Genomic DNA, 27,702 nt, shown 5'->3' on the forward strand with positions numbered 1-27,702 from the left:
CATCTTGTTCTAAGTAGCTGTCCTAGCAATTTCCATCTATGAAAAGTACAGAGCTCCTCCTTTCTCCATGGTGTGGCGCGCTAGCTAGTACTCCAGCACTGCTGTGGTTGTGTAAAGCAGTGCTAGTGGGGATGACTATGAGAGACTTCAGCATCTGAAACACCCCTATAGTACAGGGTTCCCTGACATTAACCTGGCTCAATTGCTCTTTGATAGTGGTGTTCTTTGATATTCCTTTTCCCTTTTGTCTTGCATCTATCCAGGGCTCCAGTGACTTCTGTATTAACCCCGATGCTTATGTCTCCAAAGTGGTTGAAGAGAATGCAGTGCTTAGTGCTGGTAAGTGCTGGGACTGGCTTTGGCACAGGGTACTGCAGCTCCAGCTGTCCTACAGGAGCATGGAAGCGGCTGAGAATTTAAGGCTGTGATTGAAACAGAGGAGCTTGCATACAGTGGGAAAAGCATATGTGTGTGGAGGTCTGGAAAACCAATGTTCTTCACAAAGAAGCATTTATACCCTGGTCAGAAGTGCACATGTATGCTTTTTTTTGTCAGAAGAGCCTTCAGAACCTTTCTTCTGTCTTGGCCCTTAGGTGGAAATAACTGATAAGATGGAACAACTGAAGTCCCTGGATTATTTTGCTTAAACGTAGCACTCTTGAATCTTGTTCTTCTCTCGAAGTGACAGAACTGTGGCAATAGCAGTGTGAAGTTTGAGTTGTCATTTTTAAAACTTGCTCTTGGGTCTGTATTCCTGAATTTAGAGTACTTATTTTTATATCTGTTATCAACAAATAGATAATTTTTTCTCTTAATGATGGCTATAAGTAGTAGTCTCTTTAAAGCTAATTTAAAGGGTAAATGAATGGAAACTGCCACGAAGAAGTATGAATTTCCCTTTCCATTATAAATGCAGTATTTTGACTGCTTTCTTTATCCTGTTCCGTTTAGAGCAATATGCCTGCATCACAGTGGCATCCAGCTGAAGAACTAATGGATTTTTGGGGTTCGTTGCTCCTAATTTAGACTGATGTGGTTGGTGAGATGAGAGGTGCCACCAATTTGGACCTCAGTGGGGCAACAGTGGCATTCAGAACCATGGCTTAACAAAAAAAGTGGTTGGGCACCTGCCAGCAGAGATACCATTAAGTGCTAAAAAGGAAAAGTATTTTTCAGGACTGAGTTTGCTGCTTAGATAACAAAGTTAACTTTTCTTTTCTCCTACCTTCTTTCCCCCTGATAGTTCCTCTATCTAGTTCTGTGTATGATAAAACACAAATAGGCAATGACACTGAGTTGCAAAAGGAGCCACTTGTGTTTTTCCTGGTTCTTATTTAGTGGAATCGGAGAATCTTTGCCTTGTGTACAGAAGGCCTAGTGTATGGCTGTGTGCTTAGCCAAATGCTGCCTTTTGCTGTGCAACTGACAGGAAATTAGGTATGTAGCTATGGCTGAGGATGCAGGGATTGGAAGCAATAAGAAATGTTTTGTCTGGAGGCAGTATGTAGTATAAAAGAGCATGCACAGGTTGATATTACCACCCTACAGGTTATTTTTGGAATGCCTTATTTATTGATTTCCTAGGAAGGAGAGGATAGAGCCAGGCAACTCTCTTTGTTACAAAGAAACACAATAAGGGAAGAGAATGAGTGTTTAACACTGGACAAGATGAAAATCCTCTCTTGGCTGTGAAGGTGATGAAGATGTGACTTCAGGTGCCAAGCTAGTCTCCTAGTTGTTTAAGGAGGCAAATGGGTCACTGAGGCAAATGGGTCACTGAGGCCAAGGGGAAATACCTCATGCTAATGCCAGCTGTGTGCTGTAATAATTTGGTAACCCAAATCAGCTCTGGCACATGTTTGGTAACAATTAGATTGACCGTGGGAAACTGAGGAAATGCCCCTTTGTGCTACTCCAGTTGTCCTTGTCTGCTTGGCTCCTGCAGTTTTTCATTAATTGGTATCATTCGTTTAAAGGCTAACTGTGAGCGCAGGACTGGCATTCTGTCCCTCCTCATGCTTCCCCCCGGCAGGGACAGTCAGCTCCCCTGGGTGAAATCAGGCTCTGTTCTGGCAACACCGCCAGCTATAACAGTTGTTAAGGCACATAAATAACAGTGAATGGGTCTAAGCGAAACGCTGAAGAGGAGGAAGAGCAGGTGTTTTCACAGACTTGAGTTGGAAGGGTGGCCCCTTCCGTGGGTTGCTGGTGTGTCAGCTCCCTGCTGTTAGGCAGCCGTTGAGTGTTCGTGAGTGTGTTTTCCTTTTTTCAGAAGGAAATCGGTCTTAACTTCTGAGCCTGCCATAGCACTAGGCAGCTGGTTGGGAGATGATCAAATGTTCTGCCTTCCCATGTGGATTTTCACTGCTGTGTCATAGTTTATGATTAGGAAGCTACAGAAATAGCTCTTGGTCCCCAATGTCAGGACCGTCCTGTGCACCTGAGCAGGAAGGAGAATCACGACATGAGGACTGCAATGTGGCACTGCTCAATGACACTTTAATCCCAACAACGGCTCCTTAGAAACATCTTTAAAAGTCTGAAAAAGGTGTTGGTATCCCTTAATATGCTTGGCTGTAAATTGTAGCAGCTGCTTTGTGATCAGTTGAGCCGTATGTACAACGAGAGTGATGAGCTCAAGGAGACAGGGCAGGCAGCTGGGAGCCAGCATCGACACCGTCCTCTTGGAGGAAGATGCCCTGTTTGAAGGCTCCTAGTTCTAGCGCATGGACTCTTCACACTCTCTGCTTTGCTGCCTCTGCTCTTTGGGTGATGCTCTCCGACATTAACAGCAGTATAGACAGATGAGGCAGAAACACTTCAAGATTGCTCCAGCTAGTATCACCAGAGGGTACCCAACTGTGAATTTTTCAGTTCAGAAAAGAGTTGACTAAGAGAGAGTGTGAGTGCATGGAGGGACTCAGGTAGTCCATGGAAGAAGAATCCTTTGGGAGTTACCCTATATGTAGGAATCACATTTACCTTGGGAATCACTTCAGCTGAAGTCGGGCTGAGAGGGCACTTGTGTTTTCAGTCTTGCCTAGGTATCTGGTTTTGGCCAGTGCAGCGGTATGGCATACTGGGCTAGGTGCTGCCATCTGTTTTTAAGGATATAAGAACCAATGACTAATCTTAAGCAGCTTTGTAGTGCTGGGTCAATTTTTCCCTTTAATAACTATTTTTAGTTGTTGTTTTTAAATATAATGTGTTTTAGTATTCCCAGCCCCATGCTCTGGCATTCAGACTCGGACTGAGTCATCTAGATTTGCATATTTGCAATGCTTTTTTGTTGGTGGTGTTATAATAGTTTTTACAGAAAAATAACTGTTGGATACTGGGCAACTAGTATGTTAATATTCCTGTTTGTGTATTAATTGCTGTTTGCAAATCTAAATAGAATTAATGGAGCTGAGAATAATCTGATTAAGTGCATTATTATTGTTGTCATGTTTTTAGCTGGAGAGGAGATGTCCTTGTTTTGTAGATAAAATGTGCTGCATTAAAAAAAGGGGGGTGGAGGGGGAGAAGGGGGGGGCAAAAAGCCTTAATGCAGGTTTCCTGGAGAAGGAGAGACTTAAATCATTTTGCAGAAGAGGCTGATTTATATGCCTAACCAACCCAGTATCCATTAATTGAGATAAAGCCAATGGAGTTGAACAGGGGCTGTATAATCGGCTCCTGCTGCTAGTAAAAAGACTTGGTGCAGCCAAGATGTTTATTTTCAAAGCAGGAGGCCATCTTCTAGTCTCATCTTTTTCATTGGTATTATGTTATTATCAGATGACTTACTGCATAAAATTAAATAAAAAGGCACAATCTGTCTAAACAACAGGAAGAGCTTTCTCCAGATTCTCATACTAGAAATCTGCATGGTGAACAGCCACTCGCTTCATCTGAAGGAACTGTAAACCTCAGGGGATGGATAATGGAGCCTTTTACCTCCAGCCCAGCCAAGTTGGTCAGGCTGGATGCTGACACTTACCTGGTCAGATATAAGCAGCAAGCGTTCTTGTCACGCACAGCCTTCTAATTGGCCTCTCACTGATTCACTCTCATCTTAAAAGCCCAGAGCTGAATGAACTGGAGGACTGATACCGCCACCACCTCCTTTTCCTCTCTAGAAGTAAGGTCAGGACAAAACCTCACGTGGGGCATGTGGTTGTTGCACAGTTATTACTTGGGCTCAGTGGGCACTGCAGAAAAGAGTTTGCCCAAAGAAGCACTCTTGAGAATCCTGCTGAGTTGATGTTGGTGTTGAGAAGCTGTGTTTTGCTGTGTGGTTTTGCTGGACTCCTGATTAGTAGAAAGCTTTGAGTGGAGGGCATGTGGGATGGCTACGAGCTCTTTGCTGAAGGCTTGTGATGACTGATTTCACCAGTACAAGTGGCATATATGAGAATAATACAAATGTTATGCAGGTTATGCAGGTACTTCCCTTTGCTATCAGACTGTTGCCTTAGGGAAACAAAACTCCTGGTGGAGAACATGTTACCTGGGCGAGAAAATCTGTCCAAAAGAGTCGTCTTCCTTTGACATCACAGGCAATATACTTCAACTTTCTCTGATGATTGAACCCACAGAGACAGTCTCATCTGGGTGTATACGTAAAATGCAAGCTGCTTAGAGAATGGTCAAACAGAGAGATGAAGAAGGGCTGGGAAAAGCTGTTCTAGGTATGGTTTTTTTGTTTGTTTTTTTTTTTTTTTTAAACTAGGATCTTTTTTTCTGATTGCTCTTTATCCTACAGACCTTCTTGCCACCTTTGGCAGGTGCATAATGCCACTTTTGCATTTCGGCTGGGCTTTGAAGTGAATAGTAAGTCTCCATGGTTGCAGAAGCAATAAGTAGTTCTAGCAGCTGAAGCTGTCTTTAGTAGGCAGTTCTACTTTCCTTTCTAGGAAAAACAGACTTTGCAAAAATAAAGCATTTTGGGTAGTTCCCTTCCTTACCTTCTGCTCCCACATTGCCTGTGCACCAAGAGAGTGGGTCAGGAGGATTGCTGCAAGCAACAGCAGGCATAGGCAGCTGCAACTGTGACCCTGCATAACCCTTCTCCTATAAACTAGATCGCCTAAAGGACGGCTTCAAAAGTCAGATCCAACCATCAGGAATCTTCCTTGAGAGGAAAATGCACTGGAAAGATAATTATAGAAAGAAATGGCCTGGAGCTGTTAACAGAGTGCAAGTGATGGGTTACCCCAGTATAGCTATCTTCTGGACAGAAATGTGAGGCTTGGTATTGTACCAGATAGCCTCCACCAGGTGTAAAACTGGTGAAAGTGCCTCCTGCTCTTTCCTCTTTCCCGTCCTGGTGGTATGGAGGCAGGGGTCACGCTCCTCTTAATTTCCAAGCTTTGCAGCACAGGATCACTTTAAGGCAGCTTTGCTGCCTATTGTAGCTTTAGCTTTAAAGTGCCACGGCTATTAGCACGCTGGGTTCAGTGCAGGGGAAAGCTGCTCCTGCTGGCTTTGCCATTTTGAAAAGCACTTCCTATGTACAGAGTGTCACACTTGTCAGCTGCAAAGCCAGTGCTACCACGGTGAAGCCTTGTTGATCATGCCTTCCACGGTGAAGCAAGGGAAGCACTTATTTCACTGTACTGCTTTTTGCTTCACTTGTAACCAGCAATCTTTATCCTGGGCTTACAAGCTGCAAACTATGATGATATCAGGAACTCTCACCAGTAATTTGCCCACCAGGGATGATCCAGAAGGCCCTCAAGAAACATTTCTAGAGCTATGTATTAACAGTATGTCATGCAACTTAATGCACTTATAAAGGTGATGTAAAACTTGATACCACTGTGGGAGCCTAAGAGAAATTTTAGTGGTTTGTTGGTTTAAAATAAAGAGGTGACAAGATCACAGCTCCTTTAGGTCACCATGTGTGATGCTGTGGATTGCTGTTGCTATGCTGTTCTCTCAGGTGCATTTTAATCCATTTTTCTGTAGCCATTTAGTGTGATTTACGAGCCTGGGAGGAGCAGTCCTTTCCTTGGCTCAGTAGTTGTGGACAGTCATTCATGTGGTCTGCCCAAAGTGAGGAACACAAAGCAGTTCTCGCTGCCCTCCTATCTGCCCAGATTTTGCTAATTGCTGTTTAGAGGCTTGGCTGGGGAGATGTAAGTCATCCCAGAGAAGAGTCGGTGGGAGGGAGATGGAGCAGCTGGCAGAAGCTGCCCCAAAGTAGGCTAATGAATTATAAATAACAGCTGTCAGGTTGCATTGCCAGTGTGCAGGAGCTGACAGCCTGTGTTGTACCACTTGGTCTCCAGTGTGTTGGCTTGCTGAAAGGTGCATTCAGTATTTATGGGAAGTGCAGCAGTCAGGATACAGTCAGGTCTGCTTCCTTCACAGCTCTGCTTGGTTGTGTTTGTGCCTTTTAATGATTTCCGAGTTAGAATAGCTTTGCAGCCTGGAATATGCATTACTGAAAGTCACAGACAGAAGATTAAAAAGAATGGAGAAAAGGATGCTGGGGGGGCAGGGCCAGTGGAATGGAGAGTGTGTGTGTGTTTTGGGGCTTTTGTAGTCTTTACCAAGCCAACATCACCCTTGATTTTGCTGAGCTGACGTGCTCCCATTTGTCTGAAAAGGAACTGTAAATGTTTGAGAAGTAATCTAAAGGTATTTGGATGATCAAGTCTTTCAGAGCTCCCTCCCATGATAGTGTTATTGACAGTGGCAGGGGAAAGCCTGATAATTTGTGCGTGCTCTCGCAGTTGGTGTAGTATTATGGAGGGCTCATGAGGGCACTGGGCTGGTTTCATACACGTCTGAATGAGGAGGAATAAACTGTGTCTTCAAGACTGGAAATAAGTGATGCTGCTAGCAGAGCACTGTAACAGTCTTACCTGGAAGTTTGCAAGTACGTCTTTGCTGTGCTGTGATTACTGGTAGAGCTACTCAGTATTAAGACTAAGTTTTGGGATGTTACCGGCAAATGATCTGAGGTCTGTCGGACAGATAACATGTTGCTGTTATCCTAATACATAGAAAAAGCTTGCTTTCCTGATCAAGTCTGCAGTATTGACTCAATACCAAAAATAGCTTTTTTGCATAAGTCAAAAGAAGGATGCAAAACAAATGACATACACTCTTTTAGTTAAAGTCTAATTAAAGCCTTCTAATTAAAATATAATTATGTGCAAGTAACATCCGTCAGAAAACAGACTACTATTTACCTGTTCATCCCTAATACATGTCAGAAAGACAAAAACTTGTCTTCCATCAGTTTCCTTGCTTGCTTTCAAAGTGATACCATTTTTAGGAAATTGTATCACTGACAGTTATGATTTTTTTGAATTAGGAGGACTTTCTTATGTTCTTCTATAGAACACTGCCTAAAACCAGTCTCTCCTTGAACATGACAGAAGAATTCCCAGTTGTGAAGATGTCTTTTTTGCCCTTTTATCTTTTAAACACTTGAATTTGTACATTTGGTAAGCAGTATATTCAGCATTGTGTAGTACCACAGGGATGTGTGTATGCACTTCCTTTGGCCCAACAGTGTGCTTCCACAGGTATTTTTGATAGCAGCCTGTATTTATATCACCACTACTACCTCTCCTGTGCTACTATTTCGTGGCTGTTTAGTGACCTAGCTGGTGAACTGAATTGGCTGAAAGTTGAGTTGTCTCTTTGCGATGTGCCCTAGGCAGTAATCTGTGGTTGCTTTCAGTGACCGGAGAGTGGTGTTCTGACACTTGGAAGTTGCAGAAACTAAACATCCAGTTGGATGTATCCTAGACTGAGGTCTTGTCTTATGTTTATACAGTGGATAGTGCTGACTTCTGTATCAAACTTTTTGGATGTTTCATCTAACTATTTAAGTGGAGCAGCTCCATTGCCTTTCACTGTTTAAAAAAAAAAAAAAAACAAAACCAACCCCCCCCCCCCCCCAACAACAACAACAACAAACCAAACTAAAACCTAAATCTTCTTCCCAAAGGCAGCTTACATCCCTTTCTCTAGTGCCATCCATGCACTGTAATCCTACATAGAGAGAGCGAAGTGATTCCATTTATATTGCATTTTCATTTTGTGTATTGCTTTCAGAACTTAACACCTCCCTTGTGGCAGTTGTAAAATACTGCAAAGCTGGAACAATGTATCTAGCGTGACTTTCTTTTCTTTTGTCTTTGTAGATACTCTCCGCTATTACATTACCTGTAGTGCTGGATACCCCAACCCTTTCCAGCAGGTGAGTGTAAGCATCCTAGCTCCCTTCACCACTTCTGAACACCTTGCAGCGTATAGGTTAAATGCTTTCTATGCCAGCATGCAGCAAGTTGCAAGGTGTTAGCTTTAGGGAGCACTCCACCTGTTGGTAAAGCTTTGGCAGCTACTTTCCAGCTGTGCAAGAGGTAGCACTGTGATTTAGTGAGCAGTTTTTTCCAACTTCTTCACTACCTGCATAGCTTCAGGTCAAGGATGCCTTCTTAGAAGGGCCCATGTGTGATGATGTGAGGACTATGGCTTTGTTTGTGGTACCTCTGTTTATATGGTACTCTTCTAAGACCAGCAATGTGGAGACAGAGCACCCACAATTAACACCAGGGTGGGAAACTACATACTTCCTGGTTTGAATCTCTTCTTGCAGGTTCTTTTGGGTTAAACAGTGGCAACACTCCACTCCCCAAATGCAGCCACTTCTGTGGGTGAGGGAGTGATTCTCACATACGCCTCTTAAATCCCTTGGATGTTGAAGGGTTTGTATCCTGAAGTATAAATGTGAGTCATTATTCTTTTGTGTGGGGGCTGAAGAACAGCACCTGGGCCCATCCCAAACTTTGTCTTACGTATCAGAGGCCAGAATGAACCCACACCACCCACCATTTGGCAGACACCAGCTGCTTCACCATTTATATTTAGGATTTTTTAAGTCTTGTCTTCCTCTGTTTTAAAGGGTGGGTAAGAACACTTCAAGCTGTGGTATGATGCACTGTTGCCATCTGTTGCATTTCTGGTTGCTCAGTATACTCTCTGACATGCTATTGCATGTGAAATTCTCATGGATGCTTTAATGGAACGTGAAGGCTGCACCCTAATACAAACAACTTCTAGTATTAACATTAAGTCTTTCTCAGCCATCTGATGTAGTAGAAAAATCCAGCTGTGCTCTGGGGCAAGAACATGAGTGCTTTGTGTCTTTTCTTTCTCCTTCCCTTCTGTCCTGGAGCCGGCCCCAGCTGTGTGTATGGTTTTTGTGTATGTGTTTTGTTTTTTCTTTTCTTTTCTTCTGGTTCTTCCCTTCCCCTCTTCTTTGTCTGTACTTCTGCCAGGTTGGTAAAAGTCAAACTTAGCCCTATCACAGCTGCACCCATGTCAGTTGAGACATCCTTAACTTGTACTATTCATGCAGATGATGCTTCAATATTTGAGAAGTAGGATTTAAGCCTTTTCCCAGGAGTTCTGTCAGTGCATGTGGCCTGAGTTGCTGAACACTACATGTTTTGTGTTGAGCAGAAGCTGTCAGGAAGTCACAAGGCTCTGGTAGAAATGCAGGATGATGTTACGGAACTCATGAGGTCAGCGAGCAGAGAGCACCCCACCTCCAAGGTAACTCTCCTCAAGTTTGCTCTCCCTGTGCTTTCTGGCTTCCCTTACCCTTGTACAAAGTCCAAGATCAGCTCCTACTAAGCCATTTCCTTTCAGTAATTGCTAGCTTGTTGCTTACAGGAGTATCTCACTCGGATCCAGGAGGTTTTAAATTCAACAGAGATCAACTTGCAGCAACTGACAGCTTTAGTAGACTGTCGGAGTCTGCATTTGGTGAGTACTTGGTAACTGGGCTTGAGCTAAGAAAGAACAAAGGGGGTGTAGAGCCTGTAGCGTACTGATTATTTTGGAGTTTCAAATCTCTGGTGTGCTAAAACAATTTACAACAGTTTTTACTGATTGACTCAAGCAGAAAGGAGAATGGGAACTTGGATCAAGTTAGGTTTCTGTTTAAAGATCAACATGGGAAACTAGATAACATGCCTTTTATACATCTGCAAGCTGCAGCCCTAAGGTTTTAGGGGCCTTCAGGTTTTTTCTCTATAGCACATAGCTTGTTGCCTTTCCCATGGAGTGGAATGCCTTATAGTTGCAGTATAGCATGGCCTAACTGTTACCCTAGCTGCATCTCTGAAGGCAGAGAAACAGATAGTCCATGGTTGTGTTCTTGGGCAATGGGACATAGTGAGGGAGCTGAGAGGCTTAATGAAAAATGTGTTATCTTAAGTTGGGTGGATAAGTTTGCCTTGGCTTTTTGCTTTTTTCTCCCCCCCCCCCCCCCCCCCCCCCCCCCCCCCCCCCGGAAATATTTTCAACCCCACACAATAAGACTAAATCTGAGAGGGACTTTGTGAGGGGAAATAAGGGTGAGATCAGTTATGAAAAACACTTGAGGTCCCTGAAATTAAAATAGAAATATGCTGTGGAAAAGGGACTACAATCTCTTATGTTGTTTCAGAGAATGTAGTCCAGGGGAAGGGCTTTTGAATTAGAGCTCAATGTTAACTCTGTAGTGATCAGGAAACTCTGCTCATTTCTCTCTCCAGGATTATGTCCAGGCTTTGACGGGCTTTTGCTATGATGGAGTGGAAGGCCTCATCTACCTGGTTCTCTTCTCCTTTGTCACAGCCCTCATGTTCAGTTCCATTGTGTGCAGCGTCCCACACACTTGGCAGCAAAAGAGGTATAGAGAGGGTTTATATCCTGTAGCATTGTAGAGCTCTTTCCTAACGAAGACCGGCTATTGGATTTGTGCCCATGAGCATATGGAGTTCTTTCCCATATGATCCCAGGAGTGTGAGGGATGAGGCTTTATAAGCACAGGTCCAACAGAAAAAAAACCTGTTGGCTTTTGCTCTGGCTGTGGTCAAATATTTACATTTGAACCTTATTGCACTGGAATATTATATGTGCGGAGTATTCAGTACACTGTATGACTATGAGTCAAGTCAGAGATGAATGATTATAGCTGTAGAGAGAGGTAATGCTTGAACTATGTGCCATCTCTGTAAAATACCTATTCTCTTGCATTGCTTTGAGGCATTTATTCTAGTATGGGGAAGAGAATTGGAATGGGAAGCAGTTCACACTTGCCTTTTTGGCTTTGCTCATGCTAGGGCAACTGACTTGCATAGCTAATAGAAACCCGAAACTGTCTTGTTGGCAACAGAATGGGCAGATGAGATACTTGCAAATTGGTGGCAATCATCTAACAGCAGAATTGTTTGGAACTAGTATTAATGATGGTAACCAGGCTGATCAGTAAGTCTTGAGCAAATCTTCACTTCACTGGCTGCTGCACCACATGCAGCTATTAAAATAGCTTTGAGTAGTCTGTTCTTGCAGAAGAGCAGTAGACTGTGCAGCAAATTCTGTTCTGTGATCCCAAAACATGATTTTTGTGGTCTAAGCTTGGGCTCAAGGTTCAAAGTAAAATGGAACATCTTGAACAATAGCAGGAAGCCAGAGCCCTCCAGGCCCGCAGTGCCCACAGAGAAAGCCTTGGGAAATGCGTCAGAATAGCACTTAAGAAAATGGCTGGTTTCCTTACCTCTTCCACATGCAGCTGCAGAGACGTTATCAGGAAGAGAATGGTAGTCTGCCCATTTGAAGGAGAAAGGTTTACACAGTGCTGCCTTCCATGTGGGCTGCTGCCTGCCCTGCCAACCCCAGCAGGCTCAGGCTGCTGCTGTGAACTTAAGGATTCCCTCTTGCATTCCTCGGAGCACCATTTCTTCCTCTGCCTCCCGCCAGGAGGTGGAGGATGTCATACCTTACTGCCTGTAAGAGTCCGTGCAGACTGCAATTCCCTGAATAAATCTTCAGTGCCACCTTGTGGTACAGAGGCTGCAGGTGATGTTTGGGATGTTCTAGCAATGTCCATGCTGTCTCCCCCAGCAACAAACTGCTTCGTGGAGAACCTTTTACTAGCTTTGTCAAGCCTCACTAAAATGGGAAATATTTCAAACCTTGGTGCTTCATGCCATAATTAGGGAGATAAAATAGCAGTGTATACTATACAGGAGGGACAAGAGAATACTATGGGACGGGGGAAGGAACCAGCTGGTAAACAGCTCTGTTCTGCATTAAAATTGATTTAAAATCCTGGAATTTTTGAGAGAATAAAGCCTTTAGACACAAGTGTTGCAACTTAGTCTCTGTAAAGACTTCTGAGATTTTGCTGGAAGCTGAAGCAGACCCTTTGTAACCAGAATGGGAGTTCAGAGAAGCCTGCAGAGACTTATTCTTAAAAGCTCTTTGGACATGGCTACAAGAAATGGAAAGACAGATTGCAGTTTTGAAGGATGAGGATGCTTTCTGTGGGGTGCATGGCACTACATCCTCACTGCCTCTCTCTCTCTTTTTTTTTTTTTTTTTTTTTTTTTAAAGTGCTATGTATTTCAGGATGTGTGTCCATCCTTCAGTTGTATGACTGGGCAGTTGTAGAACTGTGCTGTCTGCCAAGCCCTGAGAGAAGACCGTAGGGAGACTGTAGGGGATCACGAAGTGTAAAAGTCCAGATGGTATCTGTGGGAGGTCTGAGTCACTGTGGTGTAGGCTGTGTTTGACACTGCCACCCTGAGGCATCCCAAATGGGTATAAATGTGGAGGTGTGGAGGATGGTTGGGAGGTTCCTAGGATTACCATGGTTTCCTGCAAACCCCACATGTGGGGTAATTGTAGGGTTCTAGGAGGAACTTTTTCTCCTTCTTGCAGAAGCTCAGATGATGATGGGGAAGAAGAATCAGCTGCTCAAGGGAGTAGACAAACACACGATAATCTTTACAGAGTGCACATGCCCAGCCTCTATAGCTGTGGGAGTAGTTATGGCAGTGAGACCAGCATTCCAGCAGCAGCACACACAGTCAGCAATGCTCCCGTCACAGAGTACATGTGAGTATCCCGACAAGAAGGCTGTATTGGGCTTGTCCAGGTTGCTTCACTGTGATTTCTGTTGTCACTAAGTGCTGCGAGGCTGGCACTTTCAACCAAGCAGTAGAAAGTGATGAAGGATTTTGTCCAAAGTGTCAAAAGGCATGTTTTCTGATTGGCGTCTGCTGGGAGAAGGGAATAGCTTAAAAGTGCTGCAGTAGAAAGAGTTGTATTAGAGAGTGTGCTCCAAAACGTGAACAGCTTTGTCCTGCAGGATTTAGAAATCTGTCTAGAGAAAAGAATTAGGAAATTATTGTCTGGGCTTCTTATTATGCAATGATTTTGACCACCAGAAGACTTAATGCTTCAGACAGAACAGTCTTGCTAGAAGATTTTTAAGCCTCCTGAGAGCCAAGACAAAACCTGCAGGCTCTGTCCTTCCACAATATTTGCAGTCAGCTCTGACATCTGGTGTAGTCCAGAGCTACTTAGTCCAGGTGGGATCTTCAGAGCTTTCTCCAGAAGTGCCTAACCCTGATCACACTTGGACTACCTTCAGGACCCATCTTTTTTTGGGCTGGCACATCATTTTGTTCTTCCCCTTAGACTTTGTCCTCATTTTATCTCCATTTCTGCAGCTTGGCAGTTCTGATGCTGCAGGGAGGCAGATTTTCACACAGACCTATTTTTAAATCACTTGACGTGGTTCAGTGTGGGCCCTTCTGAGTAAGAGTGTAAAGATAGTGCTCAATCTGAGGAAAATAATGCTAGTTTTGTGCCCTTGTCTGAAAAAGGGAGATCCACCTGGCCTGTACAAAAAGCTTTGAGGGAGACTAACCTGATACGGTAGTTCTGGGGATGCGTATGCTCTGTCCCATGTCACAGTCAGACTTTCCCCAGAGAAGCATGGCACATACCCGTGTTACCATGTGTGTCTTCCTTTCCTAGGAGCCAGAATGCAAATTTCCAGAACCCCCGTTGCGAGAATACCCCGCTCATTGGCCGGGAGTCCCCACCTCCCTCAGTAAGTCTCTCTTTACTGCTCCTCTCTGCTCCAGCAACTTTGGGGAATACATATTTACCACTCCTGTATACTCTCAAGGGAGCTGATTGTGCAGCCAAACACAGGATCTGGCCCATAAATGGCAGCAATTTGAATAGACAAGCCATGTCTCACCTGCCATGGAGAATAAAACCCTGCTATGCTACTTTGGACATTGTGCATAAAAAGAATAATACTCAATCTATTAACAATGGTAATCCTATGGGCCCAGTCCTGCTACCACTGAAGTGCATGAGTAGATGGTGGATGACTTCAGCAGGATGATTCACTTGCATGCAGTGTACTTGCTATCTGTGGCATTGGTTCCTCAAGTTTAAAAAAGAAACTTGTTAAAACAGTAAATGCAGAGTTATCGCTGAACCTCTCTCCTTAATCTGCCCTAAAGAAATGGTAGGATGAAACCTGTATTATTTTTTTTCAGTTGAGATTTTTTTTTAATCTTTCTTTCACAACTGTTTTACTTTCTTTAGAATCTGTTTTTGTATTTAATTTCCTATGGAGGAAAAAAAAAAAAAAAACTTTCATGGAAGGTTTTGATATTTGGAGTGGCCTGATAGCCATTTCTGTATGCTGGATAAAACATGGGCTTGCCTTCATGTCTGTGTAAGAACTAGATGAATCTTGCCCTCCTTCACTGGATCCTGTAAACCTTACACCAGAACTTGGAGAACATGCCATCGCAGTGCTCACTAACTTGGTGATGTGATTACAGAGGATAAGTAGTAGCATGCTTAATAATCAACCGGTCTTCAGGTATAGGTAAAGAAAATATACTCTGTGGTGCATGGTTCAAATTCATGGGAAGGGGAGGAAGAGGAGGTTGGAGGATGAAGGAGTAGGAGTTGTGGTGGAAAAGAGGACATCACATTCATGTTTTCACTTCAAAAGGACCAGTTCGTCTTGCTGTAGAGAAAGTGGAAAAGTGGAGGGTTGATCCTTGTCTCTGTACTTGGCCAGACCTCTTTCAACCTTCACAAAGAGTTTTTCCTGAATCCCTGGTGGTACTCTGATCGCAGGCTCTGGTAGCGTTATCTGCTCCCAGCAATGAGACGGTCCTCAGGAGAAGAGCTGATGTGCTGCACACAGTACAGCGTGGCAAATGCTTTACCGCTGACGTTTCCTGTTGTACGAAGGGCACTGTCCCTCTGGTACTGCCAAGGCATACGTTCATTCAATGTCTGTAGACCAAGGTCCTGCTTCCCCTTGCCCTACAGCTCTTCTGCTTCAGGGAAAGCACACTCCTTTCCGCGTGGGCTTTAGTTATGCAAGAATTTCCCTGGTTCTTCAGTAGCTGAATTTGCATTAATACCCTGAGGGGGGGTCTGAGTCCTGGTGCCTTAGCCTGGTTTCTGAGAGTAGATGAAGATGAGATTTTTTTTTTTTTTCCCCAAGAGTAATTTGGCTTGGCAGCCATCAATATGGGCTATAGGGAAGCACAGGAGCTGGGGGAGGAGGAGAGTGCAGCGCTGCACCTAGAGATGAGGGGAGCTTCTCCCTAGATGAGGCAAGTAACAGGCTATAGGATAAATGTGTTTTCTGGAGGGACATAGTAGACAGGCAGTGGAGAGAAGAAAAATACTGTCTACTCTCATGTTGGCAGGCAGCAGGGAAGGGGGCTTTTCTGGGATTTTTGTGTTCGCAGCTCTCCACAGCAGGTGGCTGAGACCATACTGAGGCAGAAGAAACTGTAACTTTTCATAGCAAATCATCAGTGGGAGGAGAGAGATGAAAAGGCAATACCAATGTCCCTGCCTCTTTTTGGGAGGGAGGAAAGGGGGATAACCATCCAAATAGGTTATGTCCAGTGAGTGGAAAGAGCTGATAGATTCCATTTAGCTTTCTGTGAACAGATGGTGAAAACTAAGATGTGATGATCCTGCTGCATTGTTTGTCCGTTACTTTTCCTGGCTTTTTGTTTGTTTGTTTTTTTCCCTTCTCTCATTCCTTCTGTTTTCTCCTTCTTGCCACAGGGCTATTCCCTTAGGGTTGTAGAGCCCACCTTGTCGCTGACACACACCGCAGCGTTTCACTTTCTTGCACTGTGTTTTTCATGCACGTTGAGGCTGCACTCTCTTTTTCTCTCTCTTTCTTGCGTCATCACAGTTGTATTTGGCTGCCATGGACAGTAGCAGCCATATGAGCTGGCAGCTTAAGCCCTCGGACAGTGCACGGACATACTGGTAACAGCGCCCGCAAATGGAACAGGTACTGGAAAAAAGGTCCTTCTTGCTCAACCCCTTCTCCACTCCCAACCACTCCCTTCATCCCTGCACTGTTTATCCCAGGCCAGTGCCTTTTATTTCTTCACATTCCTTCCCTCTGCACCTCCCACCCCATTCCCTCCTGCCAAGGGTTAAAATTAAAATAAGCTTTTGCTCTGGTGCAGACTCAAGGAGCAGTATCAACCTTGTAAAGACTTCTGGTGCACATTGTGAGGATTTTAGGTGCCCATGCCTCACAAAAGCTAATTCACAGCAGCTTCAACTCCAGAGTCCACACTTGAGAACAGTTTGAACACTTAGTACTGAGTGCTGCTTGAATGTAGAACTAACCTTGCACTTCACATGCAGAATAGAAGTTCTCCCATCACAAGAAGCCATTTTCTAGAAGTAAAGAGAACCAATCTAGCAGCTTTTCAGTCAGGACTGGTTGTCTTAATTCAGCTTGTGGCTTCCCTTGAGCCCTACTGCTCTTCTGTTTGTCTTAACTGGTCGTAACAGCATGTGCCTGAAACCACCAATACTTACCTGCCACAAGCTTTTAGCTCCTCAGTAGGATTTTTAATTTGTTGAAAGATCCTAGCTGGTAATGGTGGCCTGTCCTGAAGAGTTACTTCATTGCCTGTTAGATCTTTGTGCAGCTTCTCCTTTTATCCTTGCATTTAAAGTAAGAAAGGAGCAAGTTTAAAAAAAAAATTCCCTAAGGGTCCAGACATAAGCACTAAGATCTGCTTCATTCTGTTTCAAAACCTTTTACTGTTTTGTTTGTTCTGTGTGTCCAAATCATCCCATCCATGTCCCACAGGCTCTGTGAACAGGGCCCTCCTAGTACCATTTCACTGTCTGAATTCCTAATGGGCTGTAGTTGCTGATGTTCTGCAAGATAGCCAGTGTTTCTTCCCTCACAGTGGTCCATGACAAAGCCACGTGCCTACAGAAAGAGTAGGTGGTCTGCATTAGGCCTTGTAGTTTTTTAGCTTGGTTGAATATAGGGTATGATTAGAGTTACCAGGCACCTTGCCTGGTATGAAGGACAGTGCTCCTTCAAGGGAACTGCAGGCACACAGTAACTGGAAGGTGATGGTTCCAGTTGGAACAGAGGGCCCATTGCTTTTGGCTCATGCAATCAATGACCCGTATCTTACATTCTGTTCCCAGAAATACATGTCCATAAAGCTGCTGTTCCTTCTTTTCTGCCGTTCTTTTTGGGACTTTTGTCAGCCTTGCATTGGATTCCTTTCTGTCATGTTGCTGCTTGGTCTGCATTCTTGCTGCCTCTTGCTGTTTGTCTGCCTGCCTTGTGACATGCTGGGAAGGGTGCTGTCTGAATCCGGTGTCTTGATGCCCTCTGCCATGGTGCATGAACACAAACAAACTTGTCTTGAAGCATGGTGCTAGCACCCTTGAAAGAGTCACAACTTTTTTCAGTCTTAAGTCTTGTAAAGACTGCTTTTGGGCATCAGCTTATAGTGGTTTTTCTGCTTTTTGGTTCCTGCAGGTGGTATTGTAGCGATGTTAGATGAGTCTATTCCATTAAATAAAATAGTGGTGGTGATGGGGGGAATCTCATGTCTTCATTCTGGACTTGAAATCTTCTCTGGGCTGTGAAACATGACCTGATCTCAGTCTGCACTGTCTTCTGTTTACCGAAGGTCACACCCAGAGTTTAATGTGGCTGTCTGCAGGGGTAAGAAAAAGGCATTGCATTCTTTCCAAGACTTTAAAAACAAACAAAACAAACAGAAGCTCTGTTCTTTTGACTTGGAAGACTTAAGTCCCTTTGAATTCAGAACCCACTGGCTGAAATTGGCTGTTTATCTGCATCTTGTACCTCCCGTACATAATGATACCAAACCCTGTGTGTTTACTGTGCTTTAGCTATTTGAGAGGTGGATCAACCTTTAAGAACTTGAATCCAGAAGCTTTGGTCTTTATTGGATTACCTGAATAGTTCTGGCAGGAAATCAAAGTCAGGGTAGCTGAGAGATACATGTGGGTTTTTTAACCACAAACAGTAAATGGTTTATACTCAGAGTCATGGTTTCATATGGTAAGTGATCTTCCAGCATAGCTCAGTTAGCTGTGAAGTACTCATGGTCTGCACAGTTCACAGGAGTTGGTAGAATTCTCTAAAATTAACTGATTATTCCTTTTTTTTTTTGGTTTGTTTTTTTTTTTTTTGCAACCAATGATTCCTTTGTGTTAAGCACCTAACTTGTATGTGCTGGCAAACCACACCTATGAAAGTTTATACCCTCAACAAGGCTGAATGTGAAGGAGAAATACAAAAATTTCTCTTTGGAGAAATATAAAATAAACTTGCATGCAATCAGCTGTGTTTGTCCTAGCTGACTGGTAAGTGACGGAGGGGTGTGCTGTGTTGAATAGCACAAGCCACAAGGAGAAACGGTAACAAGAAGTCTTTTAGGTACTCTTTTTAGGGTAGCTGACAGTGTGGTGAAGGTATGGGTTGAAACTTGTCCTCTGTGCTGTTTTTGAAAGGGTAAACGAGGGTGTATAGGCACATGGGTACTTCCAGCGAGAGTACTGGAAGAATGACTGCATTGTGCATGTTCTTTAACCTTCTATGAAAGCTCCTCTTTAAAGGAAACTAAATGCAACTGTATACCTTATAGCTGTGTCAGGCACTGTATCCAGGTTACCTCAGAGTACAGTCCAAGACCTCCTTAGCTCTGAATTGTTCTCAAGCTTTAAGTCTTTACAATTACTTTTTAAAGGAGCTAAAGACTTAGTTATTTTAACTATGGATAATACAGTTTGGTTTCATATCCATGTGACTGGCAAATGTCTGCTGATACATCTTCATCTGCTGGCCTGTCCAGATGTTGGGATCTGTGTATTCCACAGCATCTTTCCTCTGCTTCCCAGTAGAGGATGCACTGAAGGACTTAGATGAGGGACTACTGTCAACAGCATGTGGAGCAAAGCATTTGTACACGGAGTCTAATGCAGTGACTGGAGATCCAGTACACGCTGATAGAGCTGTGCTGGTTACGAGAGGTGTGCAGTAAAGTGTTAGCTCTCTACTTCCAGGTTTCAATCGCACTTATCGTGGTCATTAAAAATACACTGTAACAGAAGGAGTAACTGATTCAAACCATAATGGGAAAAGGTACAAAGGTGTAAAAATCCTGAGTTAAGGAGAGAACATCAGCCCTAACTCTGACTACTCTGAGTCTTGATTTGTTCCTTGTGCTGGATTGCAGGTAGGTTTGAATGTAAAATGCCCTCTGCTTGACTGTCCAAATCTCGTGTTCCTGATTACTTTTTTATAGTGACACTTAAACAACTGTGGGCTGTTTTCTTGGTGAAGGAAGGATTGAATTCTTTTTGACTTTTCCCTCCATGATGGGTATACTTTGTACATCCTTGAAATGCAGTTCATCAAGTGGCTCTTCTTGATTTTAATGCTCTAAAGAAAGTTGATGTTGCGTGTTTTGTGCTGAACCTATATGACTTGGCCAGGAAGATGCACAATAACCTTCCATGATCTGAGATTTTTTTTCCTAAATACTTCTTACAAAACGTTAGCACCTGGAAGTTCTCTGTTCATACTCATCTCCTATCGCATGTCACCATACAGAATACAAGTGGAAAATGAGCAATCAAATGCATTTTTCCTTCTAAGACCGTCGTCTTAGCATGATGTTTGGCTGGTAATTTCAGCATTGCATTACCCGAAACGTGCCCTACTTGCTCTATGAGAAAGTTCTTTGACTTCTAAGCTTCTCTGAGCCTGTTGGGTTAGTCTCATATGTTTTAATAATACCCTAAACTTTAACTCTGAGACAGTAATCACATTTAATAAACTGTATAGAATATAGTCCTTAAACTGGCTCAGCTTGGTACTTTCTACCCTTTCCTTCTCACTGACAAAAAAATACATCTTAAAAAGAGAAAGATGTACCCTTTGTCTTCTAAATATAGATGCCATTTCTGGGCCAGAGTTTTATATTAAGATCCATATTCTGCAAAAAGTTTTCCAATTATGGAAGACACTGAAAGATGACTGTGCAAATAAGCCACAGGTGTCTTCATCTTGTGCCAATGGGGTCAGCTCTGCCAAAGGAGCGGTTTCTGTCTTCTGTTGTGCAGAGGTTCAGCCCAGGTCAGTCTTTGAAGGAAAACTGATAAAATACTGTTAATTCTCTGAAAACCCCTTTGGACAGCTGAGCTTTTGAGAGCCTACAGATGCCTCATAATGTTCTTTCCCAGTGGGCAAGATAAATCATACCTCCTGGTGTGGAACTGCCTTTCAGTTGTCTCTTTGCCGGCTTAACCAGCTATTTTATGTGGTTCTGTTTTAAAGGTGATGAAAAGTCAGTATGCTGAAGAGCACTCTTGGGAAGTAAGATGTGGGTATTATAGAATTATTCAAGCTCCAGCTGGTATAAAAAGAGGAATAAAATGTCTGTCCTCATTGCTTGGTTGTTAGTATCATGGTAGCAGAACCCCAGAAGCAGTAATGTAGTCACGATGAAGGCATTGAACACATTGGCATAAAGAAGCAAAGTCTTTTGTTCTTACTGCTGGGTATTATTTACATGCTTTTCACCTCATTATTCAAAGCTGAATGGCAGATGTTACCTCAGTAGCTTCTGGGAGCTGTTTTGGATTACCTTCCTTAGAATAAAAAAGAAAATAAGAAAAAACAACCCCCCAAACCAAAACAATCTCTCATCTTTCTGACTTTGTCTTCTCACCCCCAAGCAGGAGTCTTGTCTACTACTGTGCAGTACACAGGTTGGATCCCAACCCCCAGTGGATTATTACCCATCTGATAAATGTTAGCTAATATCATCTTGTTTGATGGCAGCCTGTTTCCAGCCTGGCAGGATCTGTTCTTTCTTGGGCATAAATTGTTCAGAGACTCATTCTTCCACACTTTTCTTTCAAACTGCCCATCTGAGATGCATGCAGTCTTCTGATGCCCTCATTGCTGTAAAATGCAATGTAAAAATGCAGTGCGCACCCATTTTCTTTTCAACCTCCTTTTCTGGCATGGTTGAAAGCAATAACATGACTAAGAGAGGATGAAGGTGTAAGGTGGGGTTTTACATCTGCATCATTTCCATTTCCCTCTTTTCTCCCAAGCAAAGTATGGCATATTTCAACTCAATGATTATTGGATTTCCTTCTCTGTAGAGAGCTTGGATGAACCATTAGCCCATCTGCACTGACCTGGCCAGCATCCTTGCAGCAGGCTGACAGTACGTTACTCAGAGTGGACTATGCAGTGACTTGTGAAACTTTCCTTGTCAGACTGAGCCAGCAGCTCCTTGATACACTTGCTGTAAATACAGACCATTATATGCTGGGAGGTGGTCATAATCTGTGGTTCCGTGTTTACATTAGTCATTCTGACTTACTTTTCTGTTCTGTTTTGTTTTTTTTTTTGTCTTGTCTTCCTCCAGTACACCTCCAGCATGAGAGCCAAATACCTCGCCACCAACCAACCTCGTCCAGATGCTGGCAGTGTGCATTAAAATGAAAAAGCAAAAGCAAAAAAACAAAACCCACACGTGCAGTCAGACTAAACAATGTGCCAACTGCTGTGCCCCTGTGCTGTCCTCGTAGAACAATCCTGCTGTTCTGCCCAAAATCCAGTGCAGCTCCTTCTGTTTCTCCAGTCCAGACCACCCCTCCAACCTGGTACCTGCCCACTGGAGTGGAAGCCCCTCTTGAATTTAAGCCTTCACCTTGTTGTACCTGATGTGCGAGAGAGCAAGCACGTGCAGGCAAGCAACTGAGAGCACCCAGGCAAGAAACTGGGTCCACCTGCCTGGGGGCCAACTTACTAGAGTAGCCTATCAGAAAAAGTTGGTGAATATCTTCTGTCCCCTTTTTTTCCCCTTCTGTTCCCCAGAGGGACTCAGTGAAAGATGGTGGTAGGTCGTCTTCACTCCTGCAGTGGGATCAGCAGTCTGTCAAACACTGAAGAAGCAGAGGCTCAGTGCCTATGACTAGAGTACAACGAGGGAATGTTGAGTCAATGCACGATGCAGCATTTTGATGGGAGTCCTCTGATCCAGTGCCCTGTGTGAGGGAGGAGGGAAACTCCTGTCTCATGGTGTCACTGGGTATCCACTGTAATGTGGGAGCCTGGGGCTCTTCTAGAGCAAACCATCCCACTACCCTGGTTAACTTTAAAAAAAAAAAAAAAAAAAATCCATTAAGAAAATGCCTTTTTCTTTCCCATTATATCTAGCACATGAATTCTTGAGGAGGAGCAGGGGGTCCCAGCACCAGTCAACTACCTTATCCATCGCTCTGAACCTGACCTCTCTGCTGCATCAGGGAAGCCCAGGTACTTGCAGATGGCATTCTGGGTGCTGCCTTTACGAGGCTGACACACAGATCAAATAGGAGCCAGCCACCCACTTGGTGCCAAATTTTTCCAGGAAAAGACTTGTAAGACTTTATGGGGGGGTATTTTTGCACTAGAGTTTCAGCTCTCTGATGCTAGATCTTATGGGACAGTCAGCTTGCAAAAGCAAGAGAGACTGGAAGCACCAATGGATTTATAGCAAATGCAGGCTCTCCCTACAGGAGTGACCCTGTGAACTCTGCTGGAGTTTTTTTTTTTTTTTTTTTTTTTCTTTCTCTTTAAATCATGATGTACAGCACAAGGTTGCTGAACTGGTATTGAAGGAGGTTTTTGGAGCCTCAATCCTAACAAATTCACATGATTGTCAGTATATCTTCTGTGTTCCAGAGTCAGAAACCCAAATGACATCTGGAGAACATTGTGACTGTCAGAACAGGTTTTTATTTTATTCTATTTTATTTCATTCTGTTTTTTGAGGCACATTGCTAACCACTATCTGACCATATTAAGGCACATGTAAGGCATTTTTCTTGACATGAGGCAGAACACAACTTGCAAAGAGGCAGCTGGGTGCCTGCAGAGGGCAACATCCTCCATTGGTGCTGTACTTTCCACTGAAGAGCAGTGCTCCAAAGGGCACTGACAGCTTCCTACTGGAAGAGGACACTGCCTCTTGGGAGGTACTGTCAAGTACTGCCCCTTCAGTAGGGTAACTATGGTGTTCCTTTTTGTCTTTTTACCTCTGAGCAGGGGCATCTTAGTGTAGCTGCTGAGCATTATATTAAATAACTGGCAGAGGAAATAAAGTGGGAAGCGTCTCTCAAACTGCAGTTGAGCCATTGGCAGAGGCAGTTAGTCTTCACCTCAGTGATGTTCAGACTCGGTGTCTGTTTACCCCATATTTGCTGTACGGGGCACAGAATCTACCAATCTGCCTTTAACTCAAGTCAGTTGCCTTCTTGCAGTGAGGTAGGAATTGTTCCTAGCAGGTAGCTAACCAGGATGATGGTATCTGCTGTAAAATGGTACCAGCTCTGTGGAAGAGCAAGCTTTGAGACTCCTCTTAAGACAGAAACCACTAATAGACTGCAAAAGCTGTAGGGCAGCTATTGCCATTCAAAGGAGTGAGGGAGCCAGGGAGGAGGCACCACCATGCAGACAGGAAGAGAAGGTTTTGGAGAAAACTTCACACTTCACCGTAAATCTCTGGAAGCAGGATTTTCTTGCTCAGGACTGAGTATGCCCTTTCAGACATGTTTGATGGGCTTCACATTGAAACATACCTCTGTGTTATCAAATAACAAGGGCAGGGAAATGTAGTCACAGGTGGTATGGAGGGACACTGTGGCTCATGAGCGCCAGGTTTTCCACCCTGTCTTAAAGCCTACCAGGAGACCCGGGTGTGCAAGCATGTGGAATGGTTAGCTTGCAGGGTCCGAAGCATGCAACTGCTATCTGGGGGGAACTGAACCTTCCCCTCACTTTGAAGAAAGAAGCAAGAGCCATATAATCCTTATTAAGACTGAGTTGTTCTGCCATCATCTCTCCTTGCAAGATTGTGCTCGGATTGCTACTTACGCTATCAATTTAGGGGAGCTGCCCTAAAATCTGTGGCCCAGTCCTACTCATTGAAGGCAAGTGTTTTGAAGGCTGGAGGGTGTGGGGGACCCTGTGAAAACAAGTGCTTCTGTATATTGACTTTTTTGTATACAGAATGCATCCTGAACATGCGTGTGACTGCACTTTGGGTTGGATCTAAATTGTCACAGTGGTATTGTCTGTGCCAGCAGGGATAATGGGGGAGCGAGCCTATGCCTTTTTGTTTGCAGCTTCTAATGGAGCAGCCACCTTGACCTGCTTCCTTCCAAGGTTTGGCATAGCCACTCACAACACCCGGAACAACTTCTGACAATGTCTGGGGCTTGCAGCAAGGCACAGATGTAGAGATACGTGCTCTGTGACTTCAACATGTAACTGGAAGGAATGTTACGGAGATAACATTTTGTTCTCTGGAGGCCAGCATAACGTGACTGCAGTGTGAGCTGTGTACCTTTGTCCAGCCAGCACTTCCTTTACTTGACATGGATATTGCACTTTTGTAAAGCATCCTGGAACTCTGCTGCCCTGCTGCATGCTGTGCAGAGCGCTGGATAGGAAACACAGACAAATGGGTTTCTTTTGGTTTATTATTATTGTTACTACTACTTTTTTCTTTTTTTTTTTCTTTTTTTTTTTTTTTTACTGGAACCTTGAGCAACAGTGTGGCATTTCTGCAGGCTGGTCTGAACAGATCTGCTGAAGAACAGATGGCCTTTGCCTATTCTTATGGCTGCGACATAATCAGTCTCATCCATATGGTCACATTTTGTCTGAGGAGTGGACTTTCAAAAGCCAAGATCTCCCAGACTCTGTGCCTCCCTCTCGGGTGAACAGCAGGTGCTATCTGGCGAAGACTCATCTGTTCTAGATGGCATTCATGGTTGAGGGAGTCCAAACTCTTCAAGCTGTAGGAGGTAAAGCTGTAGAGACTTCTCTCTCTTCCATTGTGTGTCTCTGTTTTTAATGTGACAAAATGCCAAGGCCATATCACTTGGTGTGTCCCAGCTGACCTTATCGGAACATTACTCACGTTACTGGTTGCTAGCAAAAGGGTCCAGAATTCAGGGGGATGAGATTGGCCTCTGGACACCTCGCTGACTGCGAAATGGAAGGCAGCTTGTCCAGTTGAAGGTGACTGCATCGGTGAAGACACTTCATGTTACTTTTTCAGAAGCACAAATGTGGTCATGGGCTTGTCTGGTTGGCTTGGTTTATTTCCACTGCATCATCATGTGTGAATGACACTTTCTTTTGGAACTGAGAACTCTTCCAAGCACACAAACATCTCCACAATGTGAAATGTAAATAGCATGTTGGACTCTTGTGTCCAGTGTTCAAGACTGCATTGTAATTGTAAAGGAAATCGAATCAAGACTTGGCTGTGAATTTCTTGTGCTGTCTTGGGAATATAACTGTAGTGTTTGTATCCTGTGTGTGTTATTAAACTGAGTTCATTTTATGTGCTGATAAAAGGGTTCAAGCTAAGATTTTTAGCGTGCATCCAAATGTGAAGGATGGAGTGCTCCCTTCCCCTCCTGTCCTTTTTAAGTTTTCTCCATTTGATAGGTGTTAATTTTCCGTGTACAGTCATCTCAGCCAAGATGCAAGGATGTTCATTTGAGTGCTTTGAGGGGGACACAGTGCATGGGGTTTTAAGTGATCCTAAGTTAGGATTTCCATAGCAGTTCCCTGAAAATACATAAAAAGTTTGGCCTTTCTGAGAGTAAACCATTTCTCGGGGGGCTGCTTAGCCATCGCTCATGAGAGCTTTGGGTGCTGCAGGGTGATAGCAGACAGGAGTAGGTGGATACCCCTAAGAGCAAGGTACAGGTACCTGTGTGGATAAACCTATGCTTCGCTTCAGGTCCCTCCTTCTCTTCCTTCTAGCAGCAACTGAAATACCATGCTGAGCGCTTTGAAGAGAGAAGTGTCTTGGCTTGTTGATTCTAGCCACCTCACCTGATTCGGGAGTAGATGAGGTGGGTGCGTTTTCCTTTAGCTAGGGCGAGGAGCTGTCTTTGAAGTGCTTCCTACCTGGGGACCGAGGAGAAGCCAGGGTCTTCCCCAACGCAACAAGTCTGTTAGTGTAGCTCAGTGAACATCTCTGGGTGGGAGGGGAAAAGCCCTCCAGGGAGATACCAAGGAGTAGATCTAATGCCTTGAGAGAAGAGACCTGACAAGACTTAATCTGTACCTTTAACCGGGTAGCTTCTTTCATCACAGCCTACTCCCCTTTTCTAGAAGTTATTTGTGTGCGTGCTTCCCTAGTCATTCCAGGAGGCCCAGCAGAAGCGTGGGATGTTTTGGTAGCAGTTCCTAGATAGCTAGCAAGTCATCTGTGCTTTCAGGGGGGAGTGGGATCTCCTGCCAAGCCCTGATGGTGAGCGTGTTGCCCAGCTGGGAGAGAAGTCACGGGTTACTGGTGGTCTGGAGCTCCTGGGTGCTCACCCAGCCCCTGCGGCTACATGCGTGAACAAAGTGGAACATAAATTGATGTACAACCAGAAAGTTCAAAATATTCCTTTCCTAAAGAGGATAACTGTAGCATGAAGCTCTTAGGTGCTCTGCATATTTGATACTACATTGCTCCTCACTATGCAATTCCCAACTCCTTCCTTCCTGTTCCTCCTCTAATCTCACACCAAGACTTCTCCAGTGGCCTCTGCCCAGGAGGCCACTGAAGTCCCAGAAAAGCTGTATTTCTTTCATTGTCCTCTGCATTGGGTCCAGCTGCCCAGCCGTCACGTCGCGTGCCTCAGGTCCCTTGTTAATGGGAGGCCCCATGAGTTTTATTCACATCATTCAGAGGGAAGTTTATTTTCTTGGACACTGTGCACAGAAACCTAATGGTGAACATGTACCTGGCCTTTTTGTAACTTTTCTGTTTTTTCTTCTTAACCATAATGGTTGTATATCATACCACTTTATATACATATATAATATATAAATATATATAATTTTTTTTTAAACTTTGGACCTGCTAGTTTCTTTCAAGTGTTCCTGCACTTACCCAAAATGTTTTTAAATTGTGAGGATTAAAGAGGATTGAGCCCATTTTTGTATCTTTACTTTTAATTCTGTAGTTCTATTGATTGTAATGTAGCTATTTTTTACTGTAACTTTTGGTTTGCAAATACTAAACAAAAAACCTAAATGTAATTTCTGTGGTTTCTATTCAGCTTGGGTTTCATGTTTTAAAAATAAACGATTTAAAACCACTGTTCCTATTTATTGATTCTTACTTTTTTTTTTTTTCCTCGTTCGTAGACCTGCCTGAATTTTTATTACCTTTCATACATTGTGGTAGATCCATGAAGTGAGGACAGGTAATAGAGCCATAAAGTCTAATAGCTAGTAGAGGGTGGAAGGAATAGGAATGCGAGTGCCCTGTACTACAGAAATCAAATTATTGGTGTCGGTCCTGCGATGCGAGATGAAGTGTGTGCACAGGCATTAGCAGGGCTGCTTTCTTCCTTTGCTTACAGGTCTCAACCTGATCTGGTTGCTGTTAGAAATCACAGACTGGACTGTTAAAATTGACTCGGGCAGCTTCAAAAGAACCTCTGAAGAAAACTGATCGATGCGGACATTCCCTCCAG

At 43.8% G+C, this 27,702-nt stretch overlaps 1 protein-coding gene across 3 annotated transcripts in view; it reads left to right on the top strand.

The window, feature by feature from the left end:
- TTYH3 (tweety family member 3) overlaps positions 1–27,321 on the top strand; it is an 80,263-nt gene extending 52,942 nt beyond the window's left edge. For 2 of the 3 annotated variants that reach the window (XM_030001702.2, XM_041120215.1), the window contains exons 7-15: positions 264–339; positions 8,148–8,203; positions 9,469–9,561; positions 9,682–9,774; positions 10,548–10,684; positions 12,718–12,894; positions 13,822–13,897; positions 16,040–16,141; positions 21,591–27,321. In XM_030001702.2, the coding sequence (XP_029857562.1) occupies positions 264–339; positions 8,148–8,203; positions 9,469–9,561; positions 9,682–9,774; positions 10,548–10,684; positions 12,718–12,894; positions 13,822–13,897; positions 16,040–16,120 (789 nt within the window). In that variant the 3' untranslated portion in view covers positions 16,121–16,141; positions 21,591–27,321. The remainder of the gene's footprint in view (positions 1–263; positions 340–8,147; positions 8,204–9,468; positions 9,562–9,681; positions 9,775–10,547; positions 10,685–12,717; positions 12,895–13,821; positions 13,898–16,039; positions 16,142–21,590) is intronic. The other variant, XM_030001703.2, reaches the window with a different exon arrangement.
- The last annotated feature ends 381 nt before the right edge of the window (positions 27,322–27,702 follow it).

The sequence above is a fragment of the Aquila chrysaetos genome, chromosome 25, assembly GCF_900496995.4.
Source record: "Aquila chrysaetos chrysaetos chromosome 25, bAquChr1.4, whole genome shotgun sequence".
In the NCBI taxonomy this organism is placed as follows: domain Eukaryota; kingdom Metazoa; phylum Chordata; class Aves; order Accipitriformes; family Accipitridae; genus Aquila; species Aquila chrysaetos.